This window comes from Kalmanozyma brasiliensis, assembly GCF_000497045.1.
Source record: "Kalmanozyma brasiliensis GHG001 unplaced genomic scaffold PSEUBRA_SCAF5, whole genome shotgun sequence".
Classification (NCBI taxonomy): Eukaryota; Fungi; Basidiomycota; class Ustilaginomycetes; order Ustilaginales; genus Kalmanozyma; species Kalmanozyma brasiliensis.
The window spans coordinates 526,658-554,496 of record NW_015961988.1 but is presented as its reverse complement, the minus strand read 5'-3'; the positions used below and the strand labels follow the sequence as shown (position 1 = coordinate 554,496).

At 57.2% G+C, this 27,839-nt stretch overlaps 10 protein-coding genes across 10 annotated transcripts; 6 read left to right on the top strand and 4 right to left on the bottom strand.

Moving 5' to 3' along the window:
* Nucleotides 1–482: 482 nt before the first annotated feature.
* Nucleotides 483–1,067, top strand: PSEUBRA_005257 (CS domain protein; the record flags this gene model as incomplete). The annotated part of the gene is made up of 1 exon (XM_016438713.1): nt 483–1,067. The coding sequence occupies one exon, from the start codon at nt 483–485 to the stop codon at nt 1,065–1,067; it is 585 nt and encodes a 194-aa protein (XP_016290557.1).
* Nucleotides 1,068–1,164: 97 nt separating this feature from the next.
* Nucleotides 1,165–3,999, bottom strand: PSEUBRA_005256 (Mini-chromosome maintenance complex-binding protein; the record flags this gene model as incomplete). The annotated part of the gene is made up of 1 exon (XM_016438693.1): nt 1,165–3,999. The coding sequence occupies one exon, from the start codon at nt 3,997–3,999 to the stop codon at nt 1,165–1,167; it is 2,835 nt and encodes a 944-aa protein (XP_016290556.1).
* Nucleotides 4,000–4,531: 532 nt separating this feature from the next.
* On the top strand, nt 4,532–8,849 carry PSEUBRA_005255 (NUDIX hydrolase domain protein; the record flags this gene model as incomplete). Its single annotated transcript, XM_059465487.1, has 3 exons — nt 4,532–6,592; nt 7,139–7,205; nt 7,354–8,849. 3 exons carry the CDS (start codon nt 4,532–4,534, stop codon nt 8,847–8,849), a joined length of 3,624 nt encoding a protein of 1,207 aa, XP_059320430.1.
* A 54-nt stretch (nt 8,850–8,903) lies between these two features.
* PSEUBRA_005254 (uncharacterized protein) lies at nt 8,904–9,176 on the bottom strand (the record flags this gene model as incomplete). Its single annotated transcript, XM_059465486.1, has 1 exon — nt 8,904–9,176. One exon carries the CDS (start codon nt 9,174–9,176, stop codon nt 8,904–8,906), a length of 273 nt encoding a protein of 90 aa, XP_059321623.1.
* Nucleotides 9,177–10,129: 953 nt separating this feature from the next.
* PSEUBRA_005253 (uncharacterized protein) lies at nt 10,130–11,299 on the top strand (the record flags this gene model as incomplete). Its single annotated transcript, XM_059465485.1, has 1 exon — nt 10,130–11,299. One exon carries the CDS (start codon nt 10,130–10,132, stop codon nt 11,297–11,299), a length of 1,170 nt encoding a protein of 389 aa, XP_059321622.1.
* Nucleotides 11,300–13,925: 2,626 nt separating this feature from the next.
* On the top strand, nt 13,926–15,039 carry PSEUBRA_005252 (Rhodopsin, archaeal/bacterial/fungal; the record flags this gene model as incomplete). Its single annotated transcript, XM_016438712.1, has 2 exons — nt 13,926–14,546; nt 14,686–15,039. 2 exons carry the CDS (start codon nt 13,926–13,928, stop codon nt 15,037–15,039), a joined length of 975 nt encoding a protein of 324 aa, XP_016290554.1.
* Nucleotides 15,040–15,951: 912 nt separating this feature from the next.
* On the top strand, nt 15,952–21,339 carry PSEUBRA_005251 (RNA polymerase, alpha subunit; the record flags this gene model as incomplete). Its single annotated transcript, XM_016438705.1, has 1 exon — nt 15,952–21,339. The coding sequence occupies one exon, from the start codon at nt 15,952–15,954 to the stop codon at nt 21,337–21,339; it is 5,388 nt and encodes a 1,795-aa protein (XP_016290553.1).
* Nucleotides 21,340–21,545: 206 nt separating this feature from the next.
* Nucleotides 21,546–22,079, bottom strand: PSEUBRA_005250 (uncharacterized protein; the record flags this gene model as incomplete). Its single annotated transcript, XM_059465484.1, has 1 exon — nt 21,546–22,079. One exon carries the CDS (start codon nt 22,077–22,079, stop codon nt 21,546–21,548), a length of 534 nt encoding a protein of 177 aa, XP_059321621.1.
* A 1,355-nt stretch (nt 22,080–23,434) lies between these two features.
* PSEUBRA_005249 (uncharacterized protein) lies at nt 23,435–24,136 on the bottom strand (the record flags this gene model as incomplete). Its single annotated transcript, XM_059465483.1, has 1 exon — nt 23,435–24,136. One exon carries the CDS (start codon nt 24,134–24,136, stop codon nt 23,435–23,437), a length of 702 nt encoding a protein of 233 aa, XP_059321620.1.
* Nucleotides 24,137–25,559: 1,423 nt separating this feature from the next.
* Nucleotides 25,560–27,794, top strand: PSEUBRA_005248 (uncharacterized protein; the record flags this gene model as incomplete). The annotated part of the gene is made up of 1 exon (XM_059465482.1): nt 25,560–27,794. The coding sequence occupies one exon, from the start codon at nt 25,560–25,562 to the stop codon at nt 27,792–27,794; it is 2,235 nt and encodes a 744-aa protein (XP_059321619.1).
* Nucleotides 27,795–27,839: the final 45 nt, after the last annotated feature.

Below are 27,839 nucleotides of genomic sequence, written 5' to 3'. Positions count from 1 at the left end.
GATCGATTCTTTCGTAGGTGTGCGAGGCCCGTCTAAGATAAGAACCCGAGCGGTACTCTTGATGTGCTTCGGAACTGAATGTACCGGCGATTCGATGCTTATGATGAATGTTCTGGATGAAGTCAGGAAGGAAAGTAGTGGTGGGACAGCCCAGCTGATTTGACGTTCGTGTTGCGGGGGCAAGGCAAGGGTCACGGAGCCAGGCCGGGCCGGAGATGAGCGAGATAGGCAGAGCTGTACGCGGCCATCTGAAAGGTGCTTCCTGCCTCAGCTGCTGTCCGTGCGTTGGCTCGTCGGGAAATTGAGGGCCGAAATTTCCCACCGACAAGTCCCATCCAACCGACCTAACAAATTTGCAGAAATCGCTGCTGGACGGAACACGGAAGCCTGACAAAAAAGTTGAAGGTGGAGCTGAGGAGCTTTCTTCTTGCTGCTCATTCTGCCTCTCCTGCACCTCATCTTCAGACACATCATCGCCCATCATGACACCAGAAGAATACGAAGCGCTCTCGCCCGAGCAGCAAAAGGCGCATGACGAGTCGGAGCGCGCTCGCGAAGCCTCCGAGCAGGCCGCTCTCCCCTATAAGTGGAAGCAGCAGCTCGACATTGTCGAAATCTCGGTCCCCGTTCCGCAAGGCACCAAGGGGCGCGACCTCATCGTCGAGCTCAAGAAGCGCAAGATCAAGGTCTCGCTCAAGGGCAAGGAGTCCATCTTCGAAGGCGAGCTGGCCAAGGACATCAAGGAGGAGGACAGCACGTGGACCATCGAAGACGGCAACTCGGTCGAGATCCAACTTGAGAAGATGAACAAGAACGAGTGGTGGCCCAACGTCGTCACTCACCACCCCAAGGTGGACACCACCAAGATCGTACCGGAGAACTCCAAGTTGAGCGATTTGGATCCAGAGACAAGGGCAATGGTCGAGAAGATGATGTTCGACAACAGGCAGAAGGCCATGAACAAGCCGACCTCGGATCAGATTCAGCAGCAGGAGATGCTGGCAAAGCTCGCAAAGGCCAACCCCAACATCGACTTTTCCAACGCCAAGTTCAACTCGTCCACATGATGTATATCACTCGTACTGCAATCTTTCGCGCATCGACTTTCGTTCTAGCTATGACTGCTTCCAGATTTGCTCTAGGTGACGTGTAAAGGGACCTCGTTCATCGGGAAACGTTGGTGGAAGCAGAGGGCTGCTGTCGCTGTTGGCCTTGCTGCGTGGCCGCTACGCGCTGTGCCAAGGTCTTGTCCAGCTCGACCGCCTTCTTCCACATGTCGGTCGACAGACTCTTCTCGCCATGCGACAGAGCGAGCAAGCGGACGATGGCCATCCTGCGCAGCAGATCCTCCTGACCCAGCGCACCCTCCTGGCTGCTAGCACCACCATGCGAATCCTTCGCTTCCTCCTGCTCCTTCTTTCGCTCCGCCACAAACTCCTGCTGGATATGCTCGCTGACGCTTTCCGGGATCTCGAACGCTTTGGCGGTTGCCACGCTTCGGGCGTGCGCAAGCGCCTTCCTCCATTCCCGCAGTTTCGACTCGTCCACCTGAGCAGCCGAGTCCGCGTACAAGTCGGCGTTGCCGGGTTGCAGGGGACACTGAATGTCGAATGGCAAGAAGCTCTTCCCCTGACTGAGGATGATAGCGTTGAGGTCCGCGTCGAATTCGAACTCGGAGTACGGGAAGGCGTATGGGAGCTTATGCGACTCCAACACCGACGAGAGCGCCTTGATGTTGCGGATGCCCGTGTCTTTGAGTTGCCCCTCGCCCATCGTGCCTTCGTTGACGACAACCGTGGTTCCGTTGACCAGCTGCAGTCGCCCAGCTTCGAGACCGGTCCCTTCGCCAGCGCTTCGTGGGTACAGCGGCTTCTTGTCGTCGTTGAGCGTCGACAGGTCCATCGAGACATCCACCACTGCGGGCAGCAGCTGGGTGAGTCGACGCGAGAGCTCGGTCTGTGCTGTCTTGGCTGATGCAGGCGCGCCAAAGTTGGACACGTTCAGCGTGAGCGCGCCGAGGCAAAGGTTTGCGCGACGGACGTGAATGCGCGCAATTGTAGCGAGCAGAACGAGCTCAGCGGCAACCTTGTCCCCACCAAGCGCGCCGGCGAGGTAGTCCACCAAAGCCTCTCGCTCTGATGATTGCGACAGGACGCTCGAACTCGACGCTTCGACTGCAAGGGAGTCGAGGTCTACCGAGGAAGCATACAACGCGTGCACGCAGGGCACCTGCGCAGGCTCAGACGACGATCCGGCAGCAGATCCGGTCTCTTGCCATTCAGCTTGTGGAAGTCCAGCAGTGTCCAGGATGCCGACCACCTCGATCAGCTCGGTTGTCTTGAACTTCTCTGCTGCGTCGAGATCGTATAGCTTGATCAGCCCGCCGACGTGAGGCACCTCAGGAAGTGGAGACTTGGCAAGGTACGCGCGGGGCAGGCTGGTCTTGTTGGGCTCGGAGGAGGAAGCGGAGTTGGATGACGTTGACGGAGTCTGCTGACTTCGCAGCTCCTCAGCCGCAGCCTCTGGGCCCACCTCGAGCTCGCGCTTCATGCCGTTCGTCGCTTCCTCCCTAGTGCCGGGACGACGGCCGAAGCAGTCGGTACCTACGCGGACATTGTCGCTACCAGCCATCGTCGCAACGTCCATGTCGGCTGACATGCCCATGCTGAGCTCCAGACCGCCAGTCGCGTCAGTGCCCTCCAGCAGATCCGCATAAGCCTCCTTGATGTGCGGCTCGTCTGCTTTCTGAACATCATTGGAATTGCGTAGAAGCTGAACGAGGTTCGTACGGGTCTGGATGAGCCTTTCGAAATCCGGGTTGGCGGAGATGATCTCGTCGACGCTCTTGGCAGACTCAGCACTGGCGCTCGAGCTGTTGTCGGCTGCACCGATGGTCATGACACCTCGCAGACGAAGTTCAGGGCACTTCGTGATGACATGAATCGCCAGCTGTAGCAACTCGCTGTCCTTGGCTTGCTCGGCGTCTTCCGATGAAATGGGCGGCAAGCCACTCTTGGCGTCTTCACCACTGGTGTTGACCTGGAGGTAGACCCGCAGCGGCTCGTCTCTTTTCGCTGCATCAGGCGACGAAAGGGCCTTTTGCAGGACGTTGGCAGCCTTGACCGAGTCGAGCGTCTCGAGAAGGTACAAGTTCGGGATGGAAGCCAGCAGCTTGCCCTTGTTGCTCTGCAGTCCACCGACAAAGTGCCATCGAATCTCTCGAGGAAGCACCTTGGCCTTGTCCACCATCTCTTGTACGTAGTTCTCGCCAAAGTGAAGCTGATCTGCCTTCTTGTGAGCTGCAAGGATGGCAGACGGTGGGTGCAGCTTCGAGATAGCTACCAATCGGGGCTCCTTGCCTGCCGAGCCAATCTCTTTGCCCTTCTGTGCGGCTTTGCGAATGCGCTCGCGGACCTCTTGCACTTTCTGGGGAGATTGTGGCTCGTCCAGCGTCACTGCCGAAGTAGCGCTGGCAAGCTGGTCGACGTCGGAGTGAGAGCTTTGTGCCGCGGCTGCCTCGCGGTGGGCTTCTGCTGCCCATGCAGGCTGACCAGGCACAGAGACGGCATACATGACGGTCCTTTCAGCGAGGTTCTGATGATCGAGCTCGTCATGTTCCGAGTGGTCCGCCGTATCTTGAGAGCTCGCAATGCTCGCCTCGCCGCCGTACAACCCCGTGAAGGTGCGGCCGTCGTGCTGGTGCTTTGCGAGGAACACCTCGGTGCCAAGACCGGTATCCTGGATCATGGCGCGGAAGCGGACCAGCCGATGGGTGCTCGACGGATTTGAATCGGGCTTCGGGAGGAGCGTGCTGATGTTGTCGGGTGATAGGGAAGGGATCTTTGCGCTTGCGTCGGGAGAAGAAAATAGCTGGCGAAAGTGCGTCTCCACCGACTTGGTGATGTTGGTTTGCGTCTTGTCCTGTGCATCATTGTAGATCTGCTGGACAACATCTAGAGGCTTGGTGAGGGCCAAGGAGAAGTCAGTGTCTGGCACCATCTTTGCAGCGCTCTTGAAGGCGGTCGTGCTGAAGGCTTTATTGATAGGACCGAGCTGCAGGCGAGAGACCGATGATGCGGGAGCGTTCTTCGTGAAAGCTCTTGTTGGCAGTGGATGGAACGATGAGGCGACAAAGATACGTAGGCTAGTACGCATACCTATGCCTTTGGCTAGGATTGAACGGAAGCGTGTGAAGTGTGCCCGAGATGGAGTCGAGATGACCAGAAGAAAGGTCATGGCCTGGAAGAACTCGCCTTGAACCTTGAATCCGTGCGCTTACCAAGGCGGAGTAGACCAATGACAATTGATTAGTAATACAACTCAAGGGTGCACAAGCTCGTCCCGCATGTGCAGCCAGATAGCCGGTGGGTGCGGTTGACTGGACCCTGAACCTTGCATCCGTGCTCTCGTTCCACACAACAAACACCAGCCATCCATCACTTTGTCGGGCTCGCAACACGAATCGTGCTTGAGGACACGCGGCTCAACCACTCGGCTTACTGCCTCGTTCGACGGAGGTCGAGTCGCAACCATGCCGCGGTCCGCTGAGTGGTACGCTTTGCTGGAGAGCGGGACCTCACGCCTTCACTTCAAGCTCGTCAAAGAGCTCGAGGAGGCCAGTACGTCTCGTCATCACGATACTATCATCCTCGCGACGGTGACTCCCATCGGCAAACAACTTGCTTCGCGCTCCTTCTCCAGCGATGTCGGCAAGCTCGCATCCGCACTGCTTACCCTGCTCCACTGCGTCCAACACTATCCCTGCTCAGCTGCATCCGTCTCAGATGGCCCAGCAACCATCGATATCAGTTTCGCTCTTCTGCCGACACTGCAGCTCCTCAGTCTCGCCACAAGTTGGAAGCAGCTTCTGGTAGCGTACCAGCTTCTACCATTCCTCCTGCCGCGTAACGAGGAATGGCAATCTCGAGATGAGAAAGGGTCGCCTCCTTTGCCCAACGCCACCACATCCCGACGTGCTTCGACAACGGAAGACGACTCGTCGGCTCTGCTTCTTCTCAACACCTTCCGAATCAATCTCTCCGCCGCTTCAGATCAAGCGCAGCAGGTCGCACCATCCCAGCATTCTGATCGCAGTACTCGAACAAAGCGTGGGGAAAGCACGTCGACAGATGACTTTGATTGGGTCGGCTTCAAAGCTTTGCTATCTCTCAAGTCGCTCATCACCGGCACCCCACAGGGGCCTGCTGTGCTGTCGTCTCTTGCTTCCACGCTGGTCGCTCTTACTCGACATCCAGACTCCTCATTACGGTGCATGACGCTCAATGCGATGCTCTCATGTGCAAAGGTCCCCCCAGGAGAGTCTGTCGACCTTGAAAGCCGATCAGAGATGCTCGAGGCGGCCTTGACTATCGTACATCTCACTCTCGCGTCGACGTATGCCTTCTCAGCTGGCGCCGACACGGAAGAGCAACATGGAATGATTATGGCCGAAATGGAAAGGCGCGCCGACTCCAATCCTAACGTGCTTCGAGCCTGCATCAGGATCGTCCACCATTGCCGTGCCGTCGGCCTGATCACAGACGCCGAGGCGGCAAATCATGCTCTCGAAGCACTTCAAGCGGCTGGATGGGCGCCTATGCACCTCGATATACCCCTTATTGAACAGCAGAACCTCGCCTCAACGGTTGCGGATCGCACTAGGGGAATTCGTGCGCGTACAGCCGCGCGGCAAAGGTCCTCTCTGCAGACTGAACACGATTATTATGGCTCGTACGCTCCCTGGCTGGTGGATGCTTGTCTCTCGCTTTGCACCTCTTCCATAGAGAGCATGTCCAAGCAAACGTCTTCAATGCTCCGTCCTACGGCAAGAACAAAACTGCTCAGGACCGTGCTTCTCATCTATCACACGGCCTCTCAAGGAAGGGCTGCAGCGCTGGCTCTGTGCGTTTCCGCTGCGCGATGTATTGGCGCTCTCCACGTTACGGCCTTCGACAAGTCACGTCCAGAGACATCCGCCTCTTCCGCTTCTGCCGGCGATTACGACGCAGAAGTGGAAGCGCTGTGGGCGATGCTGTCAGCGCACGTGAAGTCTCAACTGCACAGCAGCAATCCAAACAGGAAGACGGCTGCGATCCGTCTTTTGGACGCACTGCTCCCTGTTGGTTGGGCTCGCGCCAACAGCGTGACGGACGCTGGCCAAATCGAGGCGAGATCGCCGCTGAACATCGAAGAGGCAGACATGGGTCAATTGATGACACTCCTCGCTGATTCGGACGCCTCGATCCGGAAGAGAGCATTGGCATTGCTGCATCGGGTCGACTCGAACCTCATCGGTCTCCTGCGTTCACAGCTGCAGGCCGCTGTGGACTACGCAATGTCTGTCAAGACGAATTCGGCAGCCGGTCTGACTTCCGACAAGACCGATGGTGCGCTCATCGCTACAGCACAACGTCTTGTCGAGGTCGCTCTCTTTGCTGTGGCCTCCCAGATCGACGCAGCTTCAAGCCAAGAACAAGTACCAAACGATGCCTTGGCAGATCTGGAAGTGGCTCTGACCAGCGGAGTGGCGCTGGACCTATTTGGCAATTTCACGGACAGCGCATCCAGCGAACGACACGGCTGGCTATCGTCTGTGCTGATCGGCATCGCGACGTTGCCGATAGCGTGCAGGCTGCATCTACTGCGGCGTCTTCTGGGTCGCGTGTTGAACTCAGGACCTCGATCCTCGGACGGCCTCTATCTTTGCTGCTGCCTGCTACTCGATCTTCGTATCGCCGATTTGGAGGGATCGCCAGCTGCTGCACAAAGCTTCGTGCAATGGGTTGGGACGGGGTTCCTAAGCTCGCACAGCTTGGCCTGCCTCCTTCCCCGACCGTCAAGTGACGGGCGGGATGCGATTGCTGCACTGGAGACAATCCTCGGTACTCTTGCTCGGACCCTATCGCTCGCAGCTCAGTCTGACGGGCCAGCACGACCATCTGAACCACTCGTGACGGGGCTCGAGACGCTGCAATCCTTTCTGCCAAAGCTGATCGAGAGTGCATCGGTCCCTGCGGTACGCCTCGAAGCAAGCAATCTGCTTCTGATCTGTCAAGCGCTACTTGTCCCTGCATCTCAGCGGGAGGACGGGCTTACTTCCAGGCTGAAGGCGCTAGTGATCTCTTGCCATACATTGCAGGACGCAACCAGAGCTCTGTTGGAATTGCAAGTGAACGAGCGAACAGAAGACAGCACGAGCATCTCGAGTAAGTCACACCGTGAAGGCGCAGCGTCAACCGGCTCAAAACACGTGGTCTGAGCACCGCGAAGAAAGGGTCCTATCCGTTTCCCGAGACTGAATATTTTGGGTCACTTCTTTCCCACAACCATCTTGACCTCGTCCTCGTCTTCAAGGCTCGTCCTCGGACACATCGCTTCTTGCCGCAGCCACGCAATTCTTCTCTCCTTCTTCCAGAGCATCATCAAGGCCAGACCCGGCTGTCGACAGGCTCACAGCTCTTGGCCCCCGCTCGCAGCTGCCTGACTCGATTCTGCGATCTTCGCATCTGCTTTCTCCAGACAACAACACTGATACCCTGCGCTCGACCAGGCACAACTCAAGCGGCAACCGACGCGACATAGCTACGAGAAGGTCCCGTCACGAAAATCTACAGCATTCCGCCATCCCCTCGGAATCCAAGCGCGTTCGAGATCGGGGCATCGCCAAAGCCATGTCCGACTCCATAGCAAACCTTGTGCTTGGAGCTGATGCGAGGACGCAGTCGTCCGACAATGAAGTCATCTTCTCGGCCACCTCTTCGGGAATTCTCGAAGCAGAAGAGCTGGATGTGGTCCACGAAGTAGCGGATCCGGAGCGACGTCTCGACTATGCTGTCGCCAAGGGAGAGACACCCTCGCTCTTGGATCTCGTTCACCACTGCCACAACCACGACCCATGGCTCGACACAAGCCTCACGCCCTTCGTTCTGGATGGCGTTCAGATCGGTTTCCTTCCCGCCAGAGTCGTCAAGGCCTGCGTCGGTGATTCCGCCCGTCAGGTTCGCGCCGGCGCTCCACCTGTCCTGCGCAAGGTCCGCTTCGTCATGACTCACCGCGAGATCCTGCCTCCCACCACGTCTTCGCGCACTTGCGAAGCGATCACCTTCACCGCCGGCTTTGCGACACCAGAAGCGAGGACGACTGGTCTCAATGCGGTGGCGCAGAGGTGGCGCGAAGCTCGCATCTTCCCCGACCCTCTTGATGGCTGGCGAGACGAGCTGTACGCCATCTACGGGCTCAACCCTCGACCTGGCACTCGCAACCCTATCGCCTTCAAGCTCGAGCGTGCGGCCTGCGCCCTCTTCGGTTTTGCCACCTTCGGCGTCCACCTCACAGCCTACATAACCGACCCCAACACTGGCGAGCTCAAAGTGTGGGTCCCACAACGCAGCAGCACCAAATCGACCTGGCCTGGGTACCTCGACAACTCGGTCGCAGGCGGTATCGTCGCTGGCGATCTGCAGATGGAGAGCATGGTCCGTGAGTGCGAAGAGGAAGCCAATCTCGACTCTGACCTCGTCGAAAAGCACATCAAGCAAACGGGCGTCCTCAGCTACTGCTACAAAACCGCCAAACAGGGATGGATCCAACCCGAGGTGGAGTACGTCTACGACCTGCCTTTGCCCTCAGACGTCACGCTGCAGCCGAAGGACGGAGAGGTGGATCATTTCGAATTGATGACATTGGAAGAGGTGTATGAGAAGATGAGAGAGGGGCGGTTCAAGGCCAACTGCGTGCTGGTGATTCTGGACTTTTTGATACGACACGGGCATATCACGGCGGATAAAGAGGCGGGGTATCGGCAGATCGTTGCGCAGTTGCATGTGGATTTGCGGCTGCCAGGACCATAATGCTAGCAATAGAGTCGCATGACACAAAGCATCCCACTCAACCCGCGTGTCAGCTTAGAAGTACTCCCTCCTGATAGCGTTGGGATGGAACGAGTACGACTGGAAACCAGGCAGGCGTCGAGCCCAGGGCAGCATGTAGTCGACCATGGCTTCCGAGAAGACAAAGGTCACAATGACGTTGCCCGTGTAGCCATCGAGCGCGTAGCATCCGCGTTCGATCGCATAGAAGTGTTCGGATTCGAGCGCGGCCATCTGGAAGGCTGGGAAGCGGGTTTCCGGGACCCAGTACTGGGCGAAAAGCATGCTCGTACCGTCGGTGGATGCCATGTTGAGCGAATGAGAGCGTTAGAAAGCGTTACAGAGCGTAAGAGAGCGTAAGAGCACGAGTGAAGATGGGTACGTTGGATGTGGAAGGACGCGGAGTTGGGTCGACTAGCGCCGACTGATATGAGGGAGCTGCGGATTGCTATATCGCCACACATTGTTTCCTGCGCAGCTTCTTGATCCGGACTCGAGGCTCGTTTCCTCGTCCCGCATGCTCGGCTCCTGCGCTTCCATTTGATTCGCATGGTCGTAATGAGAACATGCCCGCGCACATGGAAGTTGCTGCGCCGTCGTTTCATTTACAAACTTTGACCGATGGCAACCAGTCTGCTCTGTCGCATTCTCTTTCCGCCTTTCATAAGTCGGCATTTCTAGCAGCCAATCAGACAAAGAGCACGTGTACGACCTCCTCGCTGTCAACTTGTCCGTGTCAAATGTCTGATCATGGCGCGTTCGCGTTTCGAAGTGTACTTGCGCACCGCGTGTACGTCTGAGCTGACCAGTGAGACGATTTGCGCCCTCGGATCCATCCATCAAGTCTTCCTCCTGTCTTCTCTCCTCGCCGTTTTCAGTGTCTCAAACAAGTCCGCACTCCTTTCGTTCTATCAAACGAGCCGGATTTGATCGCAACACTCAGACTCACAAATTCCAGCGGTCACGAGCGGAGCGAAACGAGTCGCAGCAACCTCGCACCAGCCGGTGGCGCTAGAGACAACGTCGCTCCGGCCCCTTCTTGTAAGTACTCTCCATCGAACGTCGAACGTTAGACCGTTGGTGAAACGTTAGGATGATAGCGCTCACAGAACGACCCTTGTCCCATTTCGGTCCGAGCTCTCAAGAAGGTCATTCGCACGTTCGCGAATCCGTCCTCGTCGCACAATAGGTTGCCAGTTGCTCATCCGCTCACGTCGACAAGAACCTCTCGCTGCCGGCTCGTTTGATAGAACAACATCAAGATGACGACTCGCAACGACGACGGTACATCTGTCGAGCTGTCTTGCTCGTCCGGTGGCATCTTGCCAGACAGCCTCACTCCAGCTGCCGTTCGGTTCGGTAGCAAGACAAACCGCAACGTCACTTTCACCTTCCGCTGCCCCGAAGATTTGGCCACCAGCGCGATCAGTCGCATGGTAGCACTTCTTGATCGTCCCGGCTTTTACATCGATAGTATCAACAATCTTGCTGCAGAACCTCCAAATGTCCCCGCAGCTAAGGGTCAAGCCACCTGCAAGCAGAATGACAAGGCTAAACAGGAAGCGGCTGGTGTGGTCGACGATGGTGCAGCTGTTGCTGCCCCCGTCGATGACCCCGTGCCGGCCATCAATATTGCTGCACAGGTTCCCGTAGCCGAGGCAGTCATTGATGAGCCTGCGTCTGCACCTGTCCGCACGAACAATCTTGAGGCTGTTGCGGACACAACAAACGGCCGAGCCACTGGCAACGATCAAGGCGTCAAGGAGTCGGACAATCTGGCCGGCGAGAGGTCGTTGTCGAAGAATCTCGTCAATGTTGCGGTCATGCGCAATGCTCCTCAGGCCGCAGATGTTGATGTCCGCGAGGGTTCAGTCGCATTCGAGCTCATTACTCGCGCGCGGCATCCTGCAGGCATCGCTGCTGGCAAGTTTGGAGGCCTGCCGACCTTTCAACACGATTGTGGAAAAGGATGGGAGCAGATCATCGAGCGGACCGATCGTGAAGACCAGCCATTCCGTGTGCCTGATGGCCTGATCCACTTCGTCAAGATCAAGGACCTGGCTGCCAGCACGGGTGAACAGTTCAACGTCAACTTTTTTGGCCGGATCAGATCGATCTCTCCCCTCAGGAGTCCCAGCGGTTACAAGCGGTGGGATGTCATCCTCGGAGACTCCCGCACTGAAGACCCAAACACAATCACCGTGATTCTCCACCCAGGACCAGGCTCTCACCACGATATCGGAGCGCCTTGTCCTGTCCTGAGGCCCGGAGACCTAATCATGGTTCTCAACAGCATTCACATGCGAGCTTCAAGCTGGGGACTTGGAATCGCCTCGGTATACAAGGAGTCCACTGTTTTCCGTCTGCCGCGGTTTGACAGATGTTCATCAGCTCACTCGGCGTCTCATCTCACAAGCCAAGGCGGTTTCTGATATGGTCTCTCTCGAGGACACTCTCAGTGATGCATCGAGAAGGTCTTCCTCGAGTGCTTTGCCCATCAACCGTCGTTTATGTCCTGTAGCATTAGACGTGTAGCATCAGTTGTGTGCAAAAGAATTTGAAGGCCGGCGATGCGCTTGTTTCGGTTGATGTTTCGAGAGCTGGCAAGGTACTTGCGAAGCACGGCGGTCAGTTGCCGGCAAGACAAAGCCAAGTGCGACCTAACACTTTGCATCTTGCTTCTTCCGCCGAGCGGCTCTTCCGTTGGAACCTTGCCGGATTGACCGACGCCGCCGTACGTCGTACGACACGATCAAGATGCCGTCGTGCCGTCGCGTAGACTGCTCGTGACAACAGCGTTGCGGATCGAAAGACAGCTGCAAGCAGGGTGAGCTCAGGGTCCCGACGGTCTGAGAAAAAGGCGGCGCTCTGCGTACGGAGAAAAAACCCAACGCGATATGATGGATGACGTCGTCGCGCATCCGGAGAGATATGCACCCAGCTGCCGGGCTAGCTTCTTTTCGCTTTTGATCGGGAATGCTCGCATTGTCTTCTCCGCTCGCTTACGGGCTGCAAAGTGCTCCCACATCATGAAAAGTCGCCTTTGCCGAGTCTGGGACGCTGCAAAGCGGGTCTTCTTTGTTGTTCCCCATACGCGAGTGCGACGAGCTCTTGTGTTATATGTGAGGCTTTTCAGATGAGGGCAACAATCGAGTAACGATGTCGGGGTGCTGCTCTTATCTCGCCGTTTATGACAACACAATCTCAATTCACAGCTGGTTCCGATCCGTAAGATAGCTTTCGAGCCTGCGGGATTACTTGTGCACCTGATGGTGCCGATGGTAGAGGCGGCAAATCCACAGCGCGCTGCTCGTTCGTTCGTCTTCGAACTCCGCATGAGTTCGCAGCAAGGAGCTTACCTCAACGCGTCTGACTTCTTATGACGCTCCACACGATCCATCTGCGAGTCCCCAGGCCACCTGCCAGGCATTTCGGAGCACTCAGACCGATGGGAGCGAATCATACGTGCAAGGAACTCGCTCGGCTGACGCTTGCAATTCTTTGACCATGTGCGAGCTAAGGCTTGCTGCACAAGGATCGACATGAGCAGATCCGGTGGACGATACCGTCGGGAACGAGGATCTTGCTGCAGTCATGTCATGGTCAGTCTCACTCAAAGAGCTCTAAATCGGAATCTCTGTCAGCTCTGCATGCCCGAATTTTACGGTAGCGAAACAAGGGAGCGGACTGCGAAATCATGCTGCTGGGCGATGACCTCAGGACGAGACTCGGGATGGCGACCTATAGCTGCTAGCCGGAGCCCATCTTCAACCGCCGTTCGATCTCGATCCTCGCGGCAAACACGAAGAGCTCTTCACGATCTCATTGAAGCTACTGTGTCTCTTCTGCTTCGGAAGTCTCTTGCCGGTCATCATCGAACTCTTCGATACCATAGCGTCCCTGTTCCAAGCCGATGGTTCCACGCGTGACCAGCCTCCTCATTCGTAATGCCATCGTCTCCAAGCACACCCAATCAATCTCGTCCATTCTTCAAGCTTGACGAGATAGCCTGTGCCACTGGCGTCCTCGTAAGTCGAGACGCTGCTATTGAACTGCCATCGTACATGCCTACCCGCCTGGCTGGACCGAAGCGGTGAGCCAGGGTGAGCTGAGCTGAGGATCGGCGAATTTACGGATGTTTGCGTAGAATTTTGCGGAAGTGCCAGAATAATTCTAAAACAAAAATACAGTAGAGGCGGGCGCGCGATGGTGGACAGCAGCGCCCCTGCCGAGTCCAAGGGATCGAGGGGGCTCGCGGGCTTCAGGGCTCACGTCAGGGTTTCTCGTTCTTTTGCGAGGCGATGACGCTGCTCTCGGGTCGTACAGACTGAAGCGATCCCAGGATCTCAGCGAGGCTGAACCCGTTTCGCCTCGTCTGTAGGGTCGTTCATCCATCATCATCTCTGCCTAGGCTCGATCCAGAGGCTAGGGAGGACCCTTGCTCTCGTCGACACCTTTCGCCGCGATTCTGCCCGCCTTTCAATGAGATGACGTTTGCACATGGTGCTATTCTCCTCGATTTCAGTGACCGATCGTCTGTGAGCTCTCTTCCCCGTTGTGCTTGTGTCTCGTCTTGCCGCTGTCTTGATGACGCCGTCGGCCCCATGCACACATTCCTCAGATTGCTTTTGCCCGTCCGTTCCGTCGTGTATGTCCGAATCGGTGCGCCTGGTCACTACGTGACTGCCTCCAATCCGCTCTACTGCTCTTTCCGCGGCAATACCGAGCGCGGTCCCTCGAGGTCTGATGCCGCAAAGCTTTTGTCATCGAACCAGACCACATGTGCCGCCCTTCCAGCCCCGTCGTCCGCCGGGTAGCATGACCAAGATCTCTCTCCTCCCTGCCTTCCAAATTACGTCGTGATGCAGTCCCAAGGTTCGGCCGCCCTGCCCCTCCTCTCCGTGCTTATCCGTACCGCTCCTGTCCCTGACAGACTGCAGTCGCTTTGCAAACCATATAAGATCGACCGGCAAACGCACTTGTCGCTTTTTTCCCTCCATCACACGTTCGTTCTGTTCCTTCTTCCATCCCTAACCTCGACAACTCGAGCTCGCCATCATGAACACCGCTTTGCAGTCAAACCCCACCGTCGCCGACATCGACATCACCACTCACGGATCTGACTTCCTATGGGCGGTCTTCTCTGTCATGGCCGCTACCGGCCTCGGCACCATGGTCTGGTCGCTCAAGGTTTCGCGTGGTGAGCGTGCCTTCCACTACCTCTCGGCCGCTATCCTGGCCACTGCCTCGGTCGCCTACTTCTCCATGGCTTCCGATCTCGGTGCCACCCCCATCCGTGTCGAGTTCACCAACTACGGCCCCCAGGAGGTCAACGGTGCTCTTCCCACCCGCTCCATCTGGTACGCCCGTTACATTGACTGGACTGTCACCACGCCCCTCCTTCTCCTCGAGATTCTCCTCGTTTCGGGACTCCCCCTCTCCACCGTCTTTATCACCATCTTCTTCGACCTGGTCATGATCATCACTGGTCTCATTGGTGCTCTGGTCGAGTCTACCTACAAGTGGGGTTACTACACTATGGGCTGCGTTGCCATGTTCTACGTCTTCTGGGTCATCTACGGCCCCGGTCTCAAGTCCGCTGCCCACCTCGGCGCAGACTTCAAGAAGGCTTACCTCTACTCGTCTCTCGTTCTTACCATCCTCTGGACGCTGTACCCCGTAAGTATTCATTCGCGTTCCAAAAGAAAATCGCGGCCGCCATCACGATCGATCATATTTTTTCTTTGGTCCGACCACTGACTCTTCTTGTCTTTTACACCACTTTCCATCGATCTCTGCTTCAATTCCACCCCCATAGATTGCCTGGGCCTTGGCAGATGGTAGCAACACGATCTCGCCTGACGGGGAAATGGTCTTTTACGGTGTTCTTGACTTGCTTGCCAAGCCCGTCTTTGCTCTGTTCCATCTCTACTCGCTCCGACGATGCAACTACTCGTCGCTCCACCTCAAGAGCGGCAAGTTCTCCGACTACGAGGACCTCTCTGGTGCTCACTACCGCGGCATGAGCGACAAGCAAGCCGAGGCTGGTGTTGCTGGCCAGGGTGTCAACGGCACCACCACCACCGGCACGGCTGCTCCCGGTACTGCCACCACCGGTGCCAACCACTTTGACGCCGCTCCTGCCACTCAGATGCAGCACGCTACCCAGTAAGCTCTCCCGGAGAGTGCACTGCCAACAGAGTCACCGGTCGGCTTCGTCTGACCCGATGTCGACTTGATCGCACGGTCGAGTCGCTGGTCCCTAGACGCGAGCACGGCATCTCCACGATCCCTCTTTCATGCCTCTTTCATGTCAAACTCGGACGATCGTGCTCGTTGCCGGGATTGCTCAGTCTTTCTCTTTCACCTTACTCCAGCTTCGGTCCCACCATACCCAGTCTCTTCCTCCTCTACCGTACGACGATGTATGAGCATGCATCTTCAATTTGATCTAACCTTGTACAACTATCGCGTCTGTGACCTGTTCTTGTGTCGAGCTACGGACCTGTGCGGGATCTTTCAGCCTTTTCCGTGAACACTCGCAGCGTACAAGCTAGCCCGATAAGTCGAAACAGTTGTAGTCTAGGCCGTCGTCCAAGGCCGTCGAGGTCGCAGCTTGGATGGGAGCAACACCATCAGCGCCAATGGCGGGAAAATGATTTCAAGGTGTTAGACTGCCATCCTATGATGATTGAGCCGCGCAGCTTAAGCAATGCTTTGTCATGCACTAAGGTGGATTTTTTGAAGCTGCGAAATGCGAAAGAAATTTGGAAGAAGTGGATTTTGGAAGCGCAGCGCAGAGGCGAGAGAGAAAAATTTCAAAAGTGACCATGCTCAGCCATCCTGGACATTCAGGGTCGCTCGTTTGCCATTCCACCCAGCTCACCATCACCCTCACCTAGCCTCGTCCCTTCCGCACGTCACCTTCGACACCCTCGTTCTGACATTGCCTGTCGCTCCAGAAGCAACAGAGCCGTCCGTCACCCGCCCCGTCGTCGTGACGCTGCTCGGCATCGTACCTCGCGAGGTTGAAACGCATTTCTTGAGGAGCTCCAGGGGGCCAACCCTTGGATCTTAGCCCACGATGGACATCAAGAAGCCCATCACTTCCACCATCTCCTCGGCGTCCTTCTCCTTCCTCACCGCCGAGGACATCCGCAGCATCTCTGTTAAGCAGATCATCAATCCGGTGCTGCTCGACACCACCAACCACCCAAATGCTGGCGGTCTCTACGACCCAGCCCTCGGCCCTATGCGCCCCAATGACATCTGCTCGACATGTCACCTCAATTCGTATCAATGCCCAGGTCATTTTGGCCACATCGAGCTCCCCTCGCCCGTCTTCCACCCTCTCTTCATGGGCAACATGTTCAACTTGCTTCGAGGTACCTGCTTCTACTGTCACCGATTCCGCGCCAATCTCGTCGTTCTCACCAAGGTCATCGGTCGCTTGCGGCTGCTCGAGCTTGGTCTTGTAGACGATGCGGAGAACATCGAAGCCGAGGAGCCAAGATCACACGCGAAGGCTTCCGATCTCAGCAACGACGACTTCGACAGCGCAAACGAAGATGACGAGGACAAGGAGTCCGGCAAGAAGGCGAGCGGCTCGAAGCCCAAAGGCTTCCACGGCGAAACCCCCGCCGAGTTCGCCACACGCATCAACAAGCAGGTCAAGGAGCTCATCAAGGCGGCCAAGGCCAGCGGCAAGGCGCAGGTGGAGCCAGAAGCAGGCAGCTTGGCGTACACCGCCCGCAAAAAGTGCATCAACGACTTCATGAAGGACATCTATAAGAAGCGCTGCGGCCAGTGCAATGCTATCAGCCCCCTCGTGCGTCGTGACGGCTTCCTCAAGATCATGGAGAAGGCGCCGACCAACAACGAAGTAGCCGCCAACGATCAAAAGGGCTACTTCCGCATCTCGCCCGTGAAGCGCGTCGCTGCGATGGAGCGTCGCCTTGCTGCTTCTGCCGCATCCACGTCTGCTGCTGCGGAGACCGAGGATGAGGTCGACATCGCCTCTCAGGCCATCTCTGCCGACAATGCACCCAAAGAGGCTGGCTACCGAGTCATGCCGGCCGTCGAATGCCAGGCTCATCTTCGCTTGCTCTTCCACAACGAATGTCCCCTCTGCTCGCTCATCTTCGGCCGTAATGGTCCCTTCCGCCTCGGCAACTCGGCGGGCAAAGTCAAGCCCAAGGTGGGCTCCTCCATCTGGTCCACTCCCAACGGGGCCAGCGCCGACAACTTCTTCGTCGGCGTGCTTGCAGTGCCACCCACACGATTCCGTCCAGCCAGTATCATGGGCGATATGACCTTCGAAAACTCTCAGAACGAGCTTCTCACCAACGTGCTTAAGACCACTTTCGTCATTCGGGATCAGATCACCGAGTTGGCGCGATTGTCAGCCAAGAAGGACTTCCCCGAACTCGGTCCCGACGCTTCCGAGACCGAGTACCGCGCCGCCGAGGCACAGCTCATCAAGAGCCGCGAAGAAACTCGCCGCAAAGTGCTCAACTCGATGATGCAGCTCCAGGTCGACGTCAACTCGTTCATCGATGCCAGCAAGAACCCCATGCCTCTGCGTCAGGGCCAGCTGCCGCCCCCCGGTGTCAAGCAAGGCCTGGAGAAGAAGGAGGGCCTCTTCCGAAAGCACATGATGGGCAAGCGTGTCAACTTTGCCGCTCGTTCCGTCATCTCCCCCGATGTGAACATCGAGACCAACGAGATTGGTGTGCCGCCTGTCTTTGCCCGCAAGCTCACCTATCCCGAGCCCGTCACTGTCCACAACGTCCAGCTCATGCGGCAGCTCGTGATCAACGGACCCTCCAAGTACCCTGGTGCCGTTGCCATCCGAAGCGAAGACGGCACCGAGACGCAGCTCGACAAGCTCAGCGTCGAGGAGAGGACCGCGCTCGCCAATCAGCTCCTCACACCGCAAGAGCACTCTTCCAAGCAGGCCCGCGGTACCTTTGCTGGTCTTGGCAGCTCGACACGCACGCCCATCGCCAACAAGCAGGTGCTACGTCACCTTCGCGACGGCGACATCCTGCTGCTCAACCGACAGCCTACATTGCATCGACCCTCGATGATGGCGCATAAGGCTCGTGTTCTTGTGGGTGAAAAGACCATCCGCATGCACTACGCCAATTGCAACTCCTACAATGCAGACTTCGACGGTGACGAGATGAACATGCATTTCCCGCAATCGCAAGCGGCTCGTGCCGAGTGCTACTACGTCGCCAACACCGACAACCAGTACCTCACGCCGACCAGCGGCAATCCGCTTCGTGGTCTTATCCAGGATCACGTCGTCGCCGGTGTATGGATGACGTCCAAGAACACGTTGTACACACGTGCCGAGTACCAGCAGATTCTCTATGGCGCTTTGCGACCTGAGGGCAAGTACACCGGTAGCGGTCGCGTCCTCACTGTTGGCCCGGCTCTCTTGAAGCCAGAGCCACTGTGGACCGGCAAGCAGGTCATCTCCACCGTGCTCCTCAACCTGAAGCCCGCCAAAGCAGACGGTCTCAACCTTACCTCGAAGGCGAAGGTGGCTGGACGCATGTGGGGCAAGGACCACGCTAGCGAGGAGAAGGTCATCATTGAAGACGGCGAGCTGCTGCAAGGCGTGCTTGACAAGGCTGCTTTTGGTGCTTCCTCCTACGGTCTGGTCCACGCCATTTTCGAGATCTACGGATCCGAGACTGCTGGCAAGCTTCTCAGCATCCTTTCGCGTCTCTTCACTAAGTTCTTGCAGACCAACGCCTTCTCGTGTCGAATGGACGATCTGCTGCTCAGCAAGGACGGCGACAAGGACAGGCGGGACCTCCTCAACGCCGCCAAGGACCAGGGCAAGGGCGTCGCCATGAAGACTGTCGGCCTCGAGGGCGAGAACGAAAAGAACCCAGACACGGACAGGAACCTGCGCATCCGTCTCGAAGAGGTCTTGCGCGACGACAACAAGCTGGCTGTTCTCGACGGTGAGATGATGGGCTCGTCCAACGGTCTCTCCACCAAGATCATCGACACGTGCCTGCCCGCAGGCCTGTACAAGAAGTTCCCGGAGAACAACATGCAAATGATGACCGGATCCGGTGCCAAGGGTTCCGCCGTAAACGTCTCGCAGATCTCGTGTCTGCTCGGTCAGCAGGCGCTCGAGGGTCGACGTGTCCCTCTCATGGTCAGTGGCAAGTCCCTCCCGTCCTTCCGCCCCTTCGACACGTCCGCGCGAGCCGGTGGTTTTGTTAGCGGTCGTTTCTTGACCGGCATTCGGCCTCAGGAGTACTTCTTCCACTGCATGGCGGGTCGTGAAGGTCTAATCGATACAGCCGTCAAGACGTCGCGATCCGGCTACTTGCAGCGATGTCTCATCAAGCATCTCGAAGGTGTCCACGTCCAGTACGACAACACTGTCCGCAACGCCGACGGCTCCATCCTTCAGTTCAACTACGGTGAAGATGCCCTGGACACCACCAAGAGCAAGTACATCGGTCAATTTGACTTCACTGCTGCCAATTTCGAGAACTATAACAAGCGCTACGACCCCAAGCAGCTTGGCGAGGTCGTCGAGGCCGAGCTCGCTGCCGAGCACATGAAGAAGGCGCTCAAGAAGCCGCACAAGTACGATCCGGTGCTCAGCGTCTACACGCCCTCGACGCACTTCGGATCCATGTCGGAGAAGTACGCCAAGGAGATCGAAGCCTACATCGAGAAGAACCCCAGCAAGCTTCTGGCCGACAAGAAGAAGAAGAGCAAGAAGCGAAAGTCCGAGGCCGATGCAGGAGCTCAAGACGGTGCCAGCGCGGTGGAAAAGCTTCGATTTGTCAAGGAGAAGCTCGGCGTCGAGGCCTTCCGCGCCATGTGCAAGGTGCTCTACCACCGCGGTCTCGTCGATCCCGGAGAGGCGGTCGGCCTGCTTGCGGCTCAGGGTGTCGGTGAGCCCTCGACGCAGATGACGCTCAACACGTTCCACTTCGCCGGTCACGGTGCCGCCAACGTGACGCTCGGTATCCCGCGTCTGCGTGAGATCGTCATGACGGCCTCGCAGCACATCAAGACGCCCATCATGCGCCTGCCCGTCCTCGAGGGCATCACCGCCGACCAGATCAAGACGTTCTGCAAGGACGGCAGTCGTCTCGTGCTCAGCCAGGTCATCGACGAGGCCGTCGTCACGGAGAAGATCTCGCCCAAGTCCGAGGAGACCGGCTACCACCGTCAGAAGACGTACACGGTGCGCCTCAACTTCTACCCGGCGGACGAGTGCAAGGAGGAGTACAACTGCTCCACCTCGCACATCCTGCGCGGTCTGCAGGAGACCTTCGCGCCCAACTTGGAGAACAGCATCAACAACGAGATGCGCAAGCAGAAGCGCGAGCATGCTCTGCAGGCAGCTGCGATTGGCAAGGGTCAGACGTTCTCCGACAATGCACCTGCTGGTGAGAACGACGATGAGGCCGAGCGGGCCACGGGTGCCGTTGGCCGCCGACAGGTCGGCGCACGAGGCAACGATGCTGACTCGGACGATGATGAGGACGCCTCGTCGGACGTTGGTGACGGCGACGCCGACGATGCCAAGAGGAAGCAGAAGTCGGCAGCTGCCGCGTCGTACGAGGAGGGTGACGACGAAGACATGGACGCCATCCCATCCACCACCGAAGATATCGAGGCTGCCTTCAGCAACGGCAACAAGAAGAAGTCGACCGCCCCCATGAACTTGGACAGCGGCTCGGACTCAGACTCCGACTCGGACGACGGCTCGATCAACGAAGAGTGGGCCGAGCAGACGTCCGCCCTCGAGCGCGCCCTCCAGGAGAACTCCAAGTACATCAACGCCTTCCGCTTCGACGACGTGAAAGCGCGCTGGGCCGAATTCGACCTCACGCTCGCTACGCAGTCGCAGAAGCTGCTGCTGATCAACATCGTCGAGCGCGTCTGTCGCCAGAGTGTGATCCACGAGATTCCCAACATCGCGCGCGTCATGAAGCCGCCTCCGAAAGCCGGCGAGGAGGGCACCTCGCTCACCGCCGAGGGTATCAACTTCCGCGACCTCTGGGATTTCGGTTTCGGCGTCGTCGACCTCGACAACCTCTACACGAACGATATCGGTGCCGTGCTGCACACCTACGGTGTCGAGGCCGCGCGTGCGGCGATCGTAGCCGAGATGCGCGGTATCTTCGACACGTACGGTATCGCCGTGTCGCCCCGTCACCTGTTCTTGATCGCAGACTACCAGACCGCTGCGGGCGGCTTCAGGCCGTTCAACAGGAGCGGTATCGCCGAATCGAGTTCGACATTGCTCAAGGCGAGCTTCGAGATGACCATGGCGTTCATTGGCGGTTCGGCACTGCATGGCGATGTGGATATGCTCAAGACGCCCAGTAGCAAGCTGGTGGTTGGCCGACCGGTGTCGAGTGGAACGGGCACGCCAGAGATCAGGCTGGCGCTGCCTGCGCCTATCGGTGCCGCTGCATAAGGGAGAGAGATAACATCACGCATCATGTAAATACTCACAACCAGTCTACGGTTCAGTCTACGATTCATGTTTGATCAGATGATGTTACGAGAGGAGTGATGATATTGGGGAATTTGAGGCTTGTGCGAGGGCTACATTATGATATGTGGACGTCAGACACTTTGGCCGGCGTCGCTGGAGGTCGCCGAGGTCTTCTTGCGTGGCGATCACTCCGTGAGGATGGCTTTCTTGTCGGACTCGGCGGTTTGCTTGTTGGACTGGGCGAGTCTCTTCCACTTCCTGGCCAGGGTGTTGGAAGCCGCTTTCTCAGCGATGGTGCGCAGTTTTGCCACCTCCTGGGGGTGACAAGCCTCAAACCAAGCCGGCACATGGAAGTCTAGGAAACCGACGACCGTCGTGGCGATCGTCACGGTCTTGATCACCGAGTGGGTTGGAACCTCGTACCAGAGGCAAGCGTTGCACAGGTCGTTCGAGGTACACTCTGCGAAATCCTCGGCCGCAGTTGCACCGGTCAAAGATGCTTGATCGAAAAAGGCGTCATTGTACTCGTAGGGGACCGAGTGGAATGTCTTGATCGTAGCAGTTTCAGCCAGGTGGGCGGTGTCGGATGAGGAGCCGATCACAGCTTGAAACTTGTACTCGGGCCTTGCTTCGGAAGTGAACGAACGAGTAAAGGTGTGAATTGTGGAGGTACCTCTCTGAATGACGCTGATCGACTGGTCTCGCAGCTTGATCTGCATGCCTGCGTACTTGATGATGACTTCTTCACGTTCGTTCTCGATTCTGATGTAGTCTTTGACTTCTTTAGAGTCGGCTAACCACCTGTCTCCTCGGAGTTCGCAAGCAGGGTCCCAACCGTCCGACAACACGAGGGGAGATGGGAGGGACGATGGCGGTGTTGCAGGAGCAGAAGTCATCCCACAGAGAAAATATAGACGATCGTGGGTCTGGGGCGTCGGAAGATGATTGATAGTGGAGCATAGGCAAGGGGCCGGTTCGATAACGATTGAGAGAGATGGCTCGCGCGCAATGTGACTTTCTACTGGCTGTTTAACTAGAACTCAGCGTGTGTGAATGTGATCATAGAGAGTGTGATGAGCACGTACTGTGACTTCATACAGGTCACAGCATTCGAAGGGCGCCGCGAACGAACGTATCACATGAAGGCCGGTGGGCTGAACTTAAATCTGGCAGTCGAGCTTCACTTTCACACGGCTGCACAGCTTCTGACTGGTTAGCTCTTTGTTCTCCAACACTTGTGCGCCTGTGTGGCTTTCTGTTGCTTCAACTTCACGTACTCTGCCTCCTGAGCCTCGTTCGTTGTCTCTCTGCGTGCACCTTGGCGTTTGGGAATGCTTTGGGGTAGGACCGGGCATGCTCCGTCAACGAATGCGACCAAGTTTTCGAGCAGCCTGTCTTGTCTCGAGTCGGTACGTTTGAGCTTTGAGAAGTCGCCCCCGGTCTTGACCGGTCGCCTCTCCGTGCCAAGGCCAGCCAAGTTGAGCTGTTGCTCGATCAGATGGTCAGGAAAGTCGCCGGGCGGGCTAGTCGTGTTGCAGATCGGACATGTGCGCTCGAGCTGGTCTGCCGTCAAGATCGGGCTTGCGACAATGTGCTTACCAAGAATGTGCCACTCTGGATACCAGCACAGCCGAGCAGAAGCTCTCATCTTGGTGTCGACGATGCAGAAAGGGCAATGATGGCCCTCAACCACCGAAGGGTTTCTTTGAGGTCGCAACCAAAGTTGTGCTCGATCAGCTCGAAGCCAAGAAACCACTCATCATGCATGTGGCAGTAGCCGACCACGTTGGCGCCGACACTGTTGATGATGACACCGTGCGTGTCGTCCAGGTGCCTCTGCCATTCGCTGATTCGTATGTCCAAAGCTTTGCTGTAGAGCACCGTTGAGCCGTCATCCTTCGCCACATGGAACGGACAAGCGAATCCTCCTTTTCTAAGGTCGCGGTCAAAATGGTCTATGTGGGGAAGTGAGATGAGTTTAGGGAGGCCTGCTAGCGTGAGGAGGTGCTACATTACAGGACGAAGACGAGAGGAGAGGAGACGGTTTGAGGCAAGAAGTACCTTTGAGGGATGTCTAGGCGGACGACTTAACGATCGACGTTCCAGAAAGATTGCGTGGAGGAACCTGCGTATCCTCGTCCGCCATCTTGCGTTTCTTGGCCGCCTTCTTTTGCCACATTTTTGTCGTGGACTCACGAAGTTCAAGGACGTCCTTCGGGAACTGAGTTACGATGTGCGTGGGCAGGACAAAGTCCTGATAACCCAAGACAACCATGGCGCATTTGACAGCGTGAACGGCGTCGCGGATGTTGGCGTCAACCTCGTACCTAAGCTTGACGTTGGCAGTGCCGTACGAGGTCGCGAACTCGCCACGTTCGGCGCAGAGGAAGCCGTACCACTTGCTGGCCTGATTGATGAAATCGGAGTACTGTTCGTCCAGAACCTGGTGGAAGGTCCTGACGATGATGGGCTCGTTGAAAGAGATAGGAAAGAGCAGCCGATCGGATTTGGGGACGCAGCCGTGCATGTCGACGTCGATGCAGGTCGTGATGTATGGCCCGTCGTCCGGGGTGTTTTCGTGCTCAACCGATGTACGGGAGGTACCTTCGTGCCGAATGGTGATGCGGTCGCGGTGGACGACGACCACGAGGCCATCAAGAGACATGGTCATAGCGCCCGTGAGAGCGTTGGGCTTGACTCTGACATCAAATCGAGAGTCGTAGTTCGACCACAGGACCTGGCCATCGCCGAGCGTGACCAGTTTCATGTCCTTCATGGCGGTGATGACGGAAGGTGCAATGCGGATATCGTCTTGATGGGGTCTGCGATCGTATGGAGGAGTTCAAGGCTATCTCGATCGAGGCAAAGATGATGATGAGGGAACTTAGAAAGTGGGGGGTTCGCGAAATGCGTTGATTATATAGCTTACACTCTCATCTCGATCTTGAGGAAGCTGAGTCGTCCACATGCGAGAAAGCGGTGCGGAGATGACAGACAAAGACTTTGACGTCGTGCTCAGCAGGCTTTCCGCATAGGGGCGGATCGATGCGGTCGATAACACGATGCTGGACGTCTCAACACGACCTCGTCGAGCGCGATCTCTGCGAAACGGCCAAGCGATCGAACTTTGTTGTGGAACGCCGAACATCGTTCAGGCCCACACTGCACAGCTCTCGAGGGTATGATGAGCCATTTGACAGGCTCCAAAGACGATTTGCACTGAGAGGTGGTTCAAAAGACGTCTTACGTGCTCAGCCGGAGCAGACGTCGACTGCAAAAGAGAGACGTATTGCAGCTCACTCTTGGCTAAACCTTGTCGTGAGAACCGAGCTCCATCCCCCACGACCAATCCGCTCGGAAACGGAAAGGGTGCTCAAGAGGAGGTGATGAGAGGACGTGACTTTCTGATAAGCTCCAGCTCACATGCAGACGAGGGAATGCGGGTCGAGGCTGAGTCCCGGCCTTTACCAGATCAGAGGACGTTGCTACGAGTGATCTCCACGGGTCGCCTAGCAATTTAGAGTTCTTTCTGCATTGTCATTGTCACAAGGCCCTTCGCTTTTTGTCCTCGCCTGTCACAACGGCTTGCTTCGAGCTTGTTCGCAGGCTCGTTTAAGGCCGAAACTTGTTCAGTGGTGCTCGAACGATGCTTGCATGACCTCGTCTCTCCGTCACGAAGCGGAAGCGCTCGTTGATGTGATCAGCTTACTGACACAACTTAGACGCACAAGCTTTGTGACGGACCTGAACAAGGTTTACACCAATCACAGACCTGATCGTTTGCATCTGCTCGCATCAAGATGAACCAGTGAGTGTATGATTGTTGGGCTTCAAGACAAGCTCGAGAGGCAAGCAAATGACATTCTCTCGCGTAAAGTGCTTGGACGCGGTGAACAAAAGAGGCTCGCGGCTGCCCAACCTGCATGAGAGCCAAGTCAGGGTCCAAAATTTTCGACTGGCCTGAAGCCTGGATCGCGTCCAGATGAAGTCGAACGTCGATGAACTCTCTTTATGAGATCACTTGTGCCCCACACACAATCATCACACTTTGCGGCAGCACATCACAACCCCCTCGCCCGGAGAGGAGCCTCACGTTATGGAGGACGGACGGCTTGCGGGAGCGGATCAGTAGAAGGAGCTTCTAGACAGTCCGACGAGACTGGCCGCAGCACCTCACAGCCCAAGATACATCAGACACAATGCCTCGAATCCGGCACGTTGCGCTCGATCAGCGTATCGAAGATGGTATGCGGCACACGGTGATCGATTCCAGAGGTATCCGTGGCGATCGGGCGCAAAAGAAGCGTCGTATGGTCCAAGTAGGCTCCTCTCCGCCGCACTTCACCACAGCATCTCTTCATCTCGCAACACAGACTGTAGCATGTCGGCAAAAGGAGCCCGAAGCATCTCGCTCTATGTCTGCATCACCCTCGGCCAAGCGGAAAAGACGCATCGTCCTTGTTCAGCCAAAAGCGGTCCTTCATCTGCGCTCGTCCTCGCCAGCTTCACCATTAGACGACGAGCCTCCACCACTAGCACGACCCGCAACACTGCCTTTCGCACCAAGGCTACAGTCTCCCGTCCGGCGAGATGCAGCCCCGACTCTAGCACAAAGACACGCCCAGCTCGATCGGAGCGACCCGAGCTCGCCAATAGGCACCTTCGGAGCGCAGATGATCGGACGTTCCGGTCGCACGCTCAGGTCATCCTTTGTCGGGGCATCCGTTTCAGCGTCGAGACCTCCCCCAGCAAAGACGGTCGGCCTCAGAGCTCTGAACCGGCCGTCTACGCTTCGAGCCCTCCCAAACCTTCCAGAGACGATCAAAGGGACCAACGAGAACGCACCATTACACCGACCTCAGACGAACAAGATTGGAGGAGCATCGAAGCACCCTGCTGAGGAGGATCCAGCCAAGCCCAAACGTCGTCGAGCGAAGATACAGCGCGTGCAACTCGGACGAGATGCATCGTTATCTCCAGCGGAACTTCCGCTCTGCGATGCGGACCATCAGCTCAACTCGCAGCCCGATGCCGCTGACGAAGACATGCAGGTTGCCGACGAGTCCGAAATCAGCTACTTTCCCACGCTACGTCCCACACGGCCTTCTTCCGATGATGTCCAGCGTTCTGCCGGAAGCTGGCACGATCAAGCTGCATCAGCACCGGCACAAGATGCTGAGGAGCCTCGCATAATCCGACTAAGCCAGGCTGCGCCATCAACAAGCACATCAGACCAGGCAAGGTCAATGGTAGCGGCTCAGCTGCGGACGAGCCCACAAGGCGCCGAACAAGAGCCAGATGACGACCAGTCAGGCGTCGGATTGCTTCAATTGCTCTCGCAGAGCTCCATGCGCAGGTTCGACCAGGTGCAGACGACTTCAACCTCGCCGTCACGGCAGCGGCAGTCCAGCAGAGATAACATCGATTCTTCCGATCTCACAATCGCTGCCGAGGCACAACATGAGGTGCAGGTCGACTTTGACCCTGGCCACTTCACGGAAGCGCAGGCGCAGCGCATCGCTGGCTCAGTCATCGGGAACAGCGCAAAGACACAGCGGTGGTCATCGTGTCATCCAGACTCCGTCTCGGACCGTGTAGGGGCTTCGACAAGTCGCGCAAGCACATCGCGACGATTGCTGCAAGCCATCTCTCGGCCCCCTACAACCCGCACGGTGTGTCGAGACCTTGGCCTGTCCTCAATTCAGATGCTGAAAGGGCCTCTATCGGTGATGCCAGATTTCGTTCATCTCAAGTCTGGTGGCCCGACCACACAAGCTGGTGGCAGCGACGACGACCTCCTCGAGCCTTTCGAACACGGTCTGCGCTTTGCAGGATACTGCCGCGTGGCGAACGACCTGGATAGACTTCCGCGCCTGCAGCCTCTCAGAGAGGACATCTTCAAGGTACGGACGCAGAAGCGCCGCAAGGAAGTGGTCAAAGTCATCGTGCCCTTCTCCGAAGCGGCACTCGCAGCAAACGCTACTCGAGCTCGCTTCCTTCCACCGCAAGCTCTTTCCGATGCGCCTACGCCTCGCTCGCATGCGGACGGTCAACGCGAAGCTGTCCTACTTGTATGGATGCAATCTACAGCGCATGCCTTCTTCCGTGCTTTGGAAGCCATGATGCAAGCAGGCTTCGCGCGATCGGCGCAGAGCAGCTCATCACATCGCAACGACTCGACCGAGTCGGATCTATACCCCTGGCCCATCTTGCATTACGCTGCTCACGCCCAGTCAAGTCGAGTCTCTGGCGATTCAAAGGCGTCATCTCATGTGACGCTGTACGTTCACCTGGACCGGCTCGAAGAAGCACGCCAGAAGCTGGCCTCTCTCGACCTCGGCAACGGCAAAGATGGCAGCTACCTGCCGTTCAGTGATCCTTCGGTGCGCCTGCTCGTCACAAGCCTTACAGGCGAGCCTCTCTGCTTAATCTAAGCATGCTGTATTTTATTCGCCGTGCTCGTGCTTCGCCTATGCTGC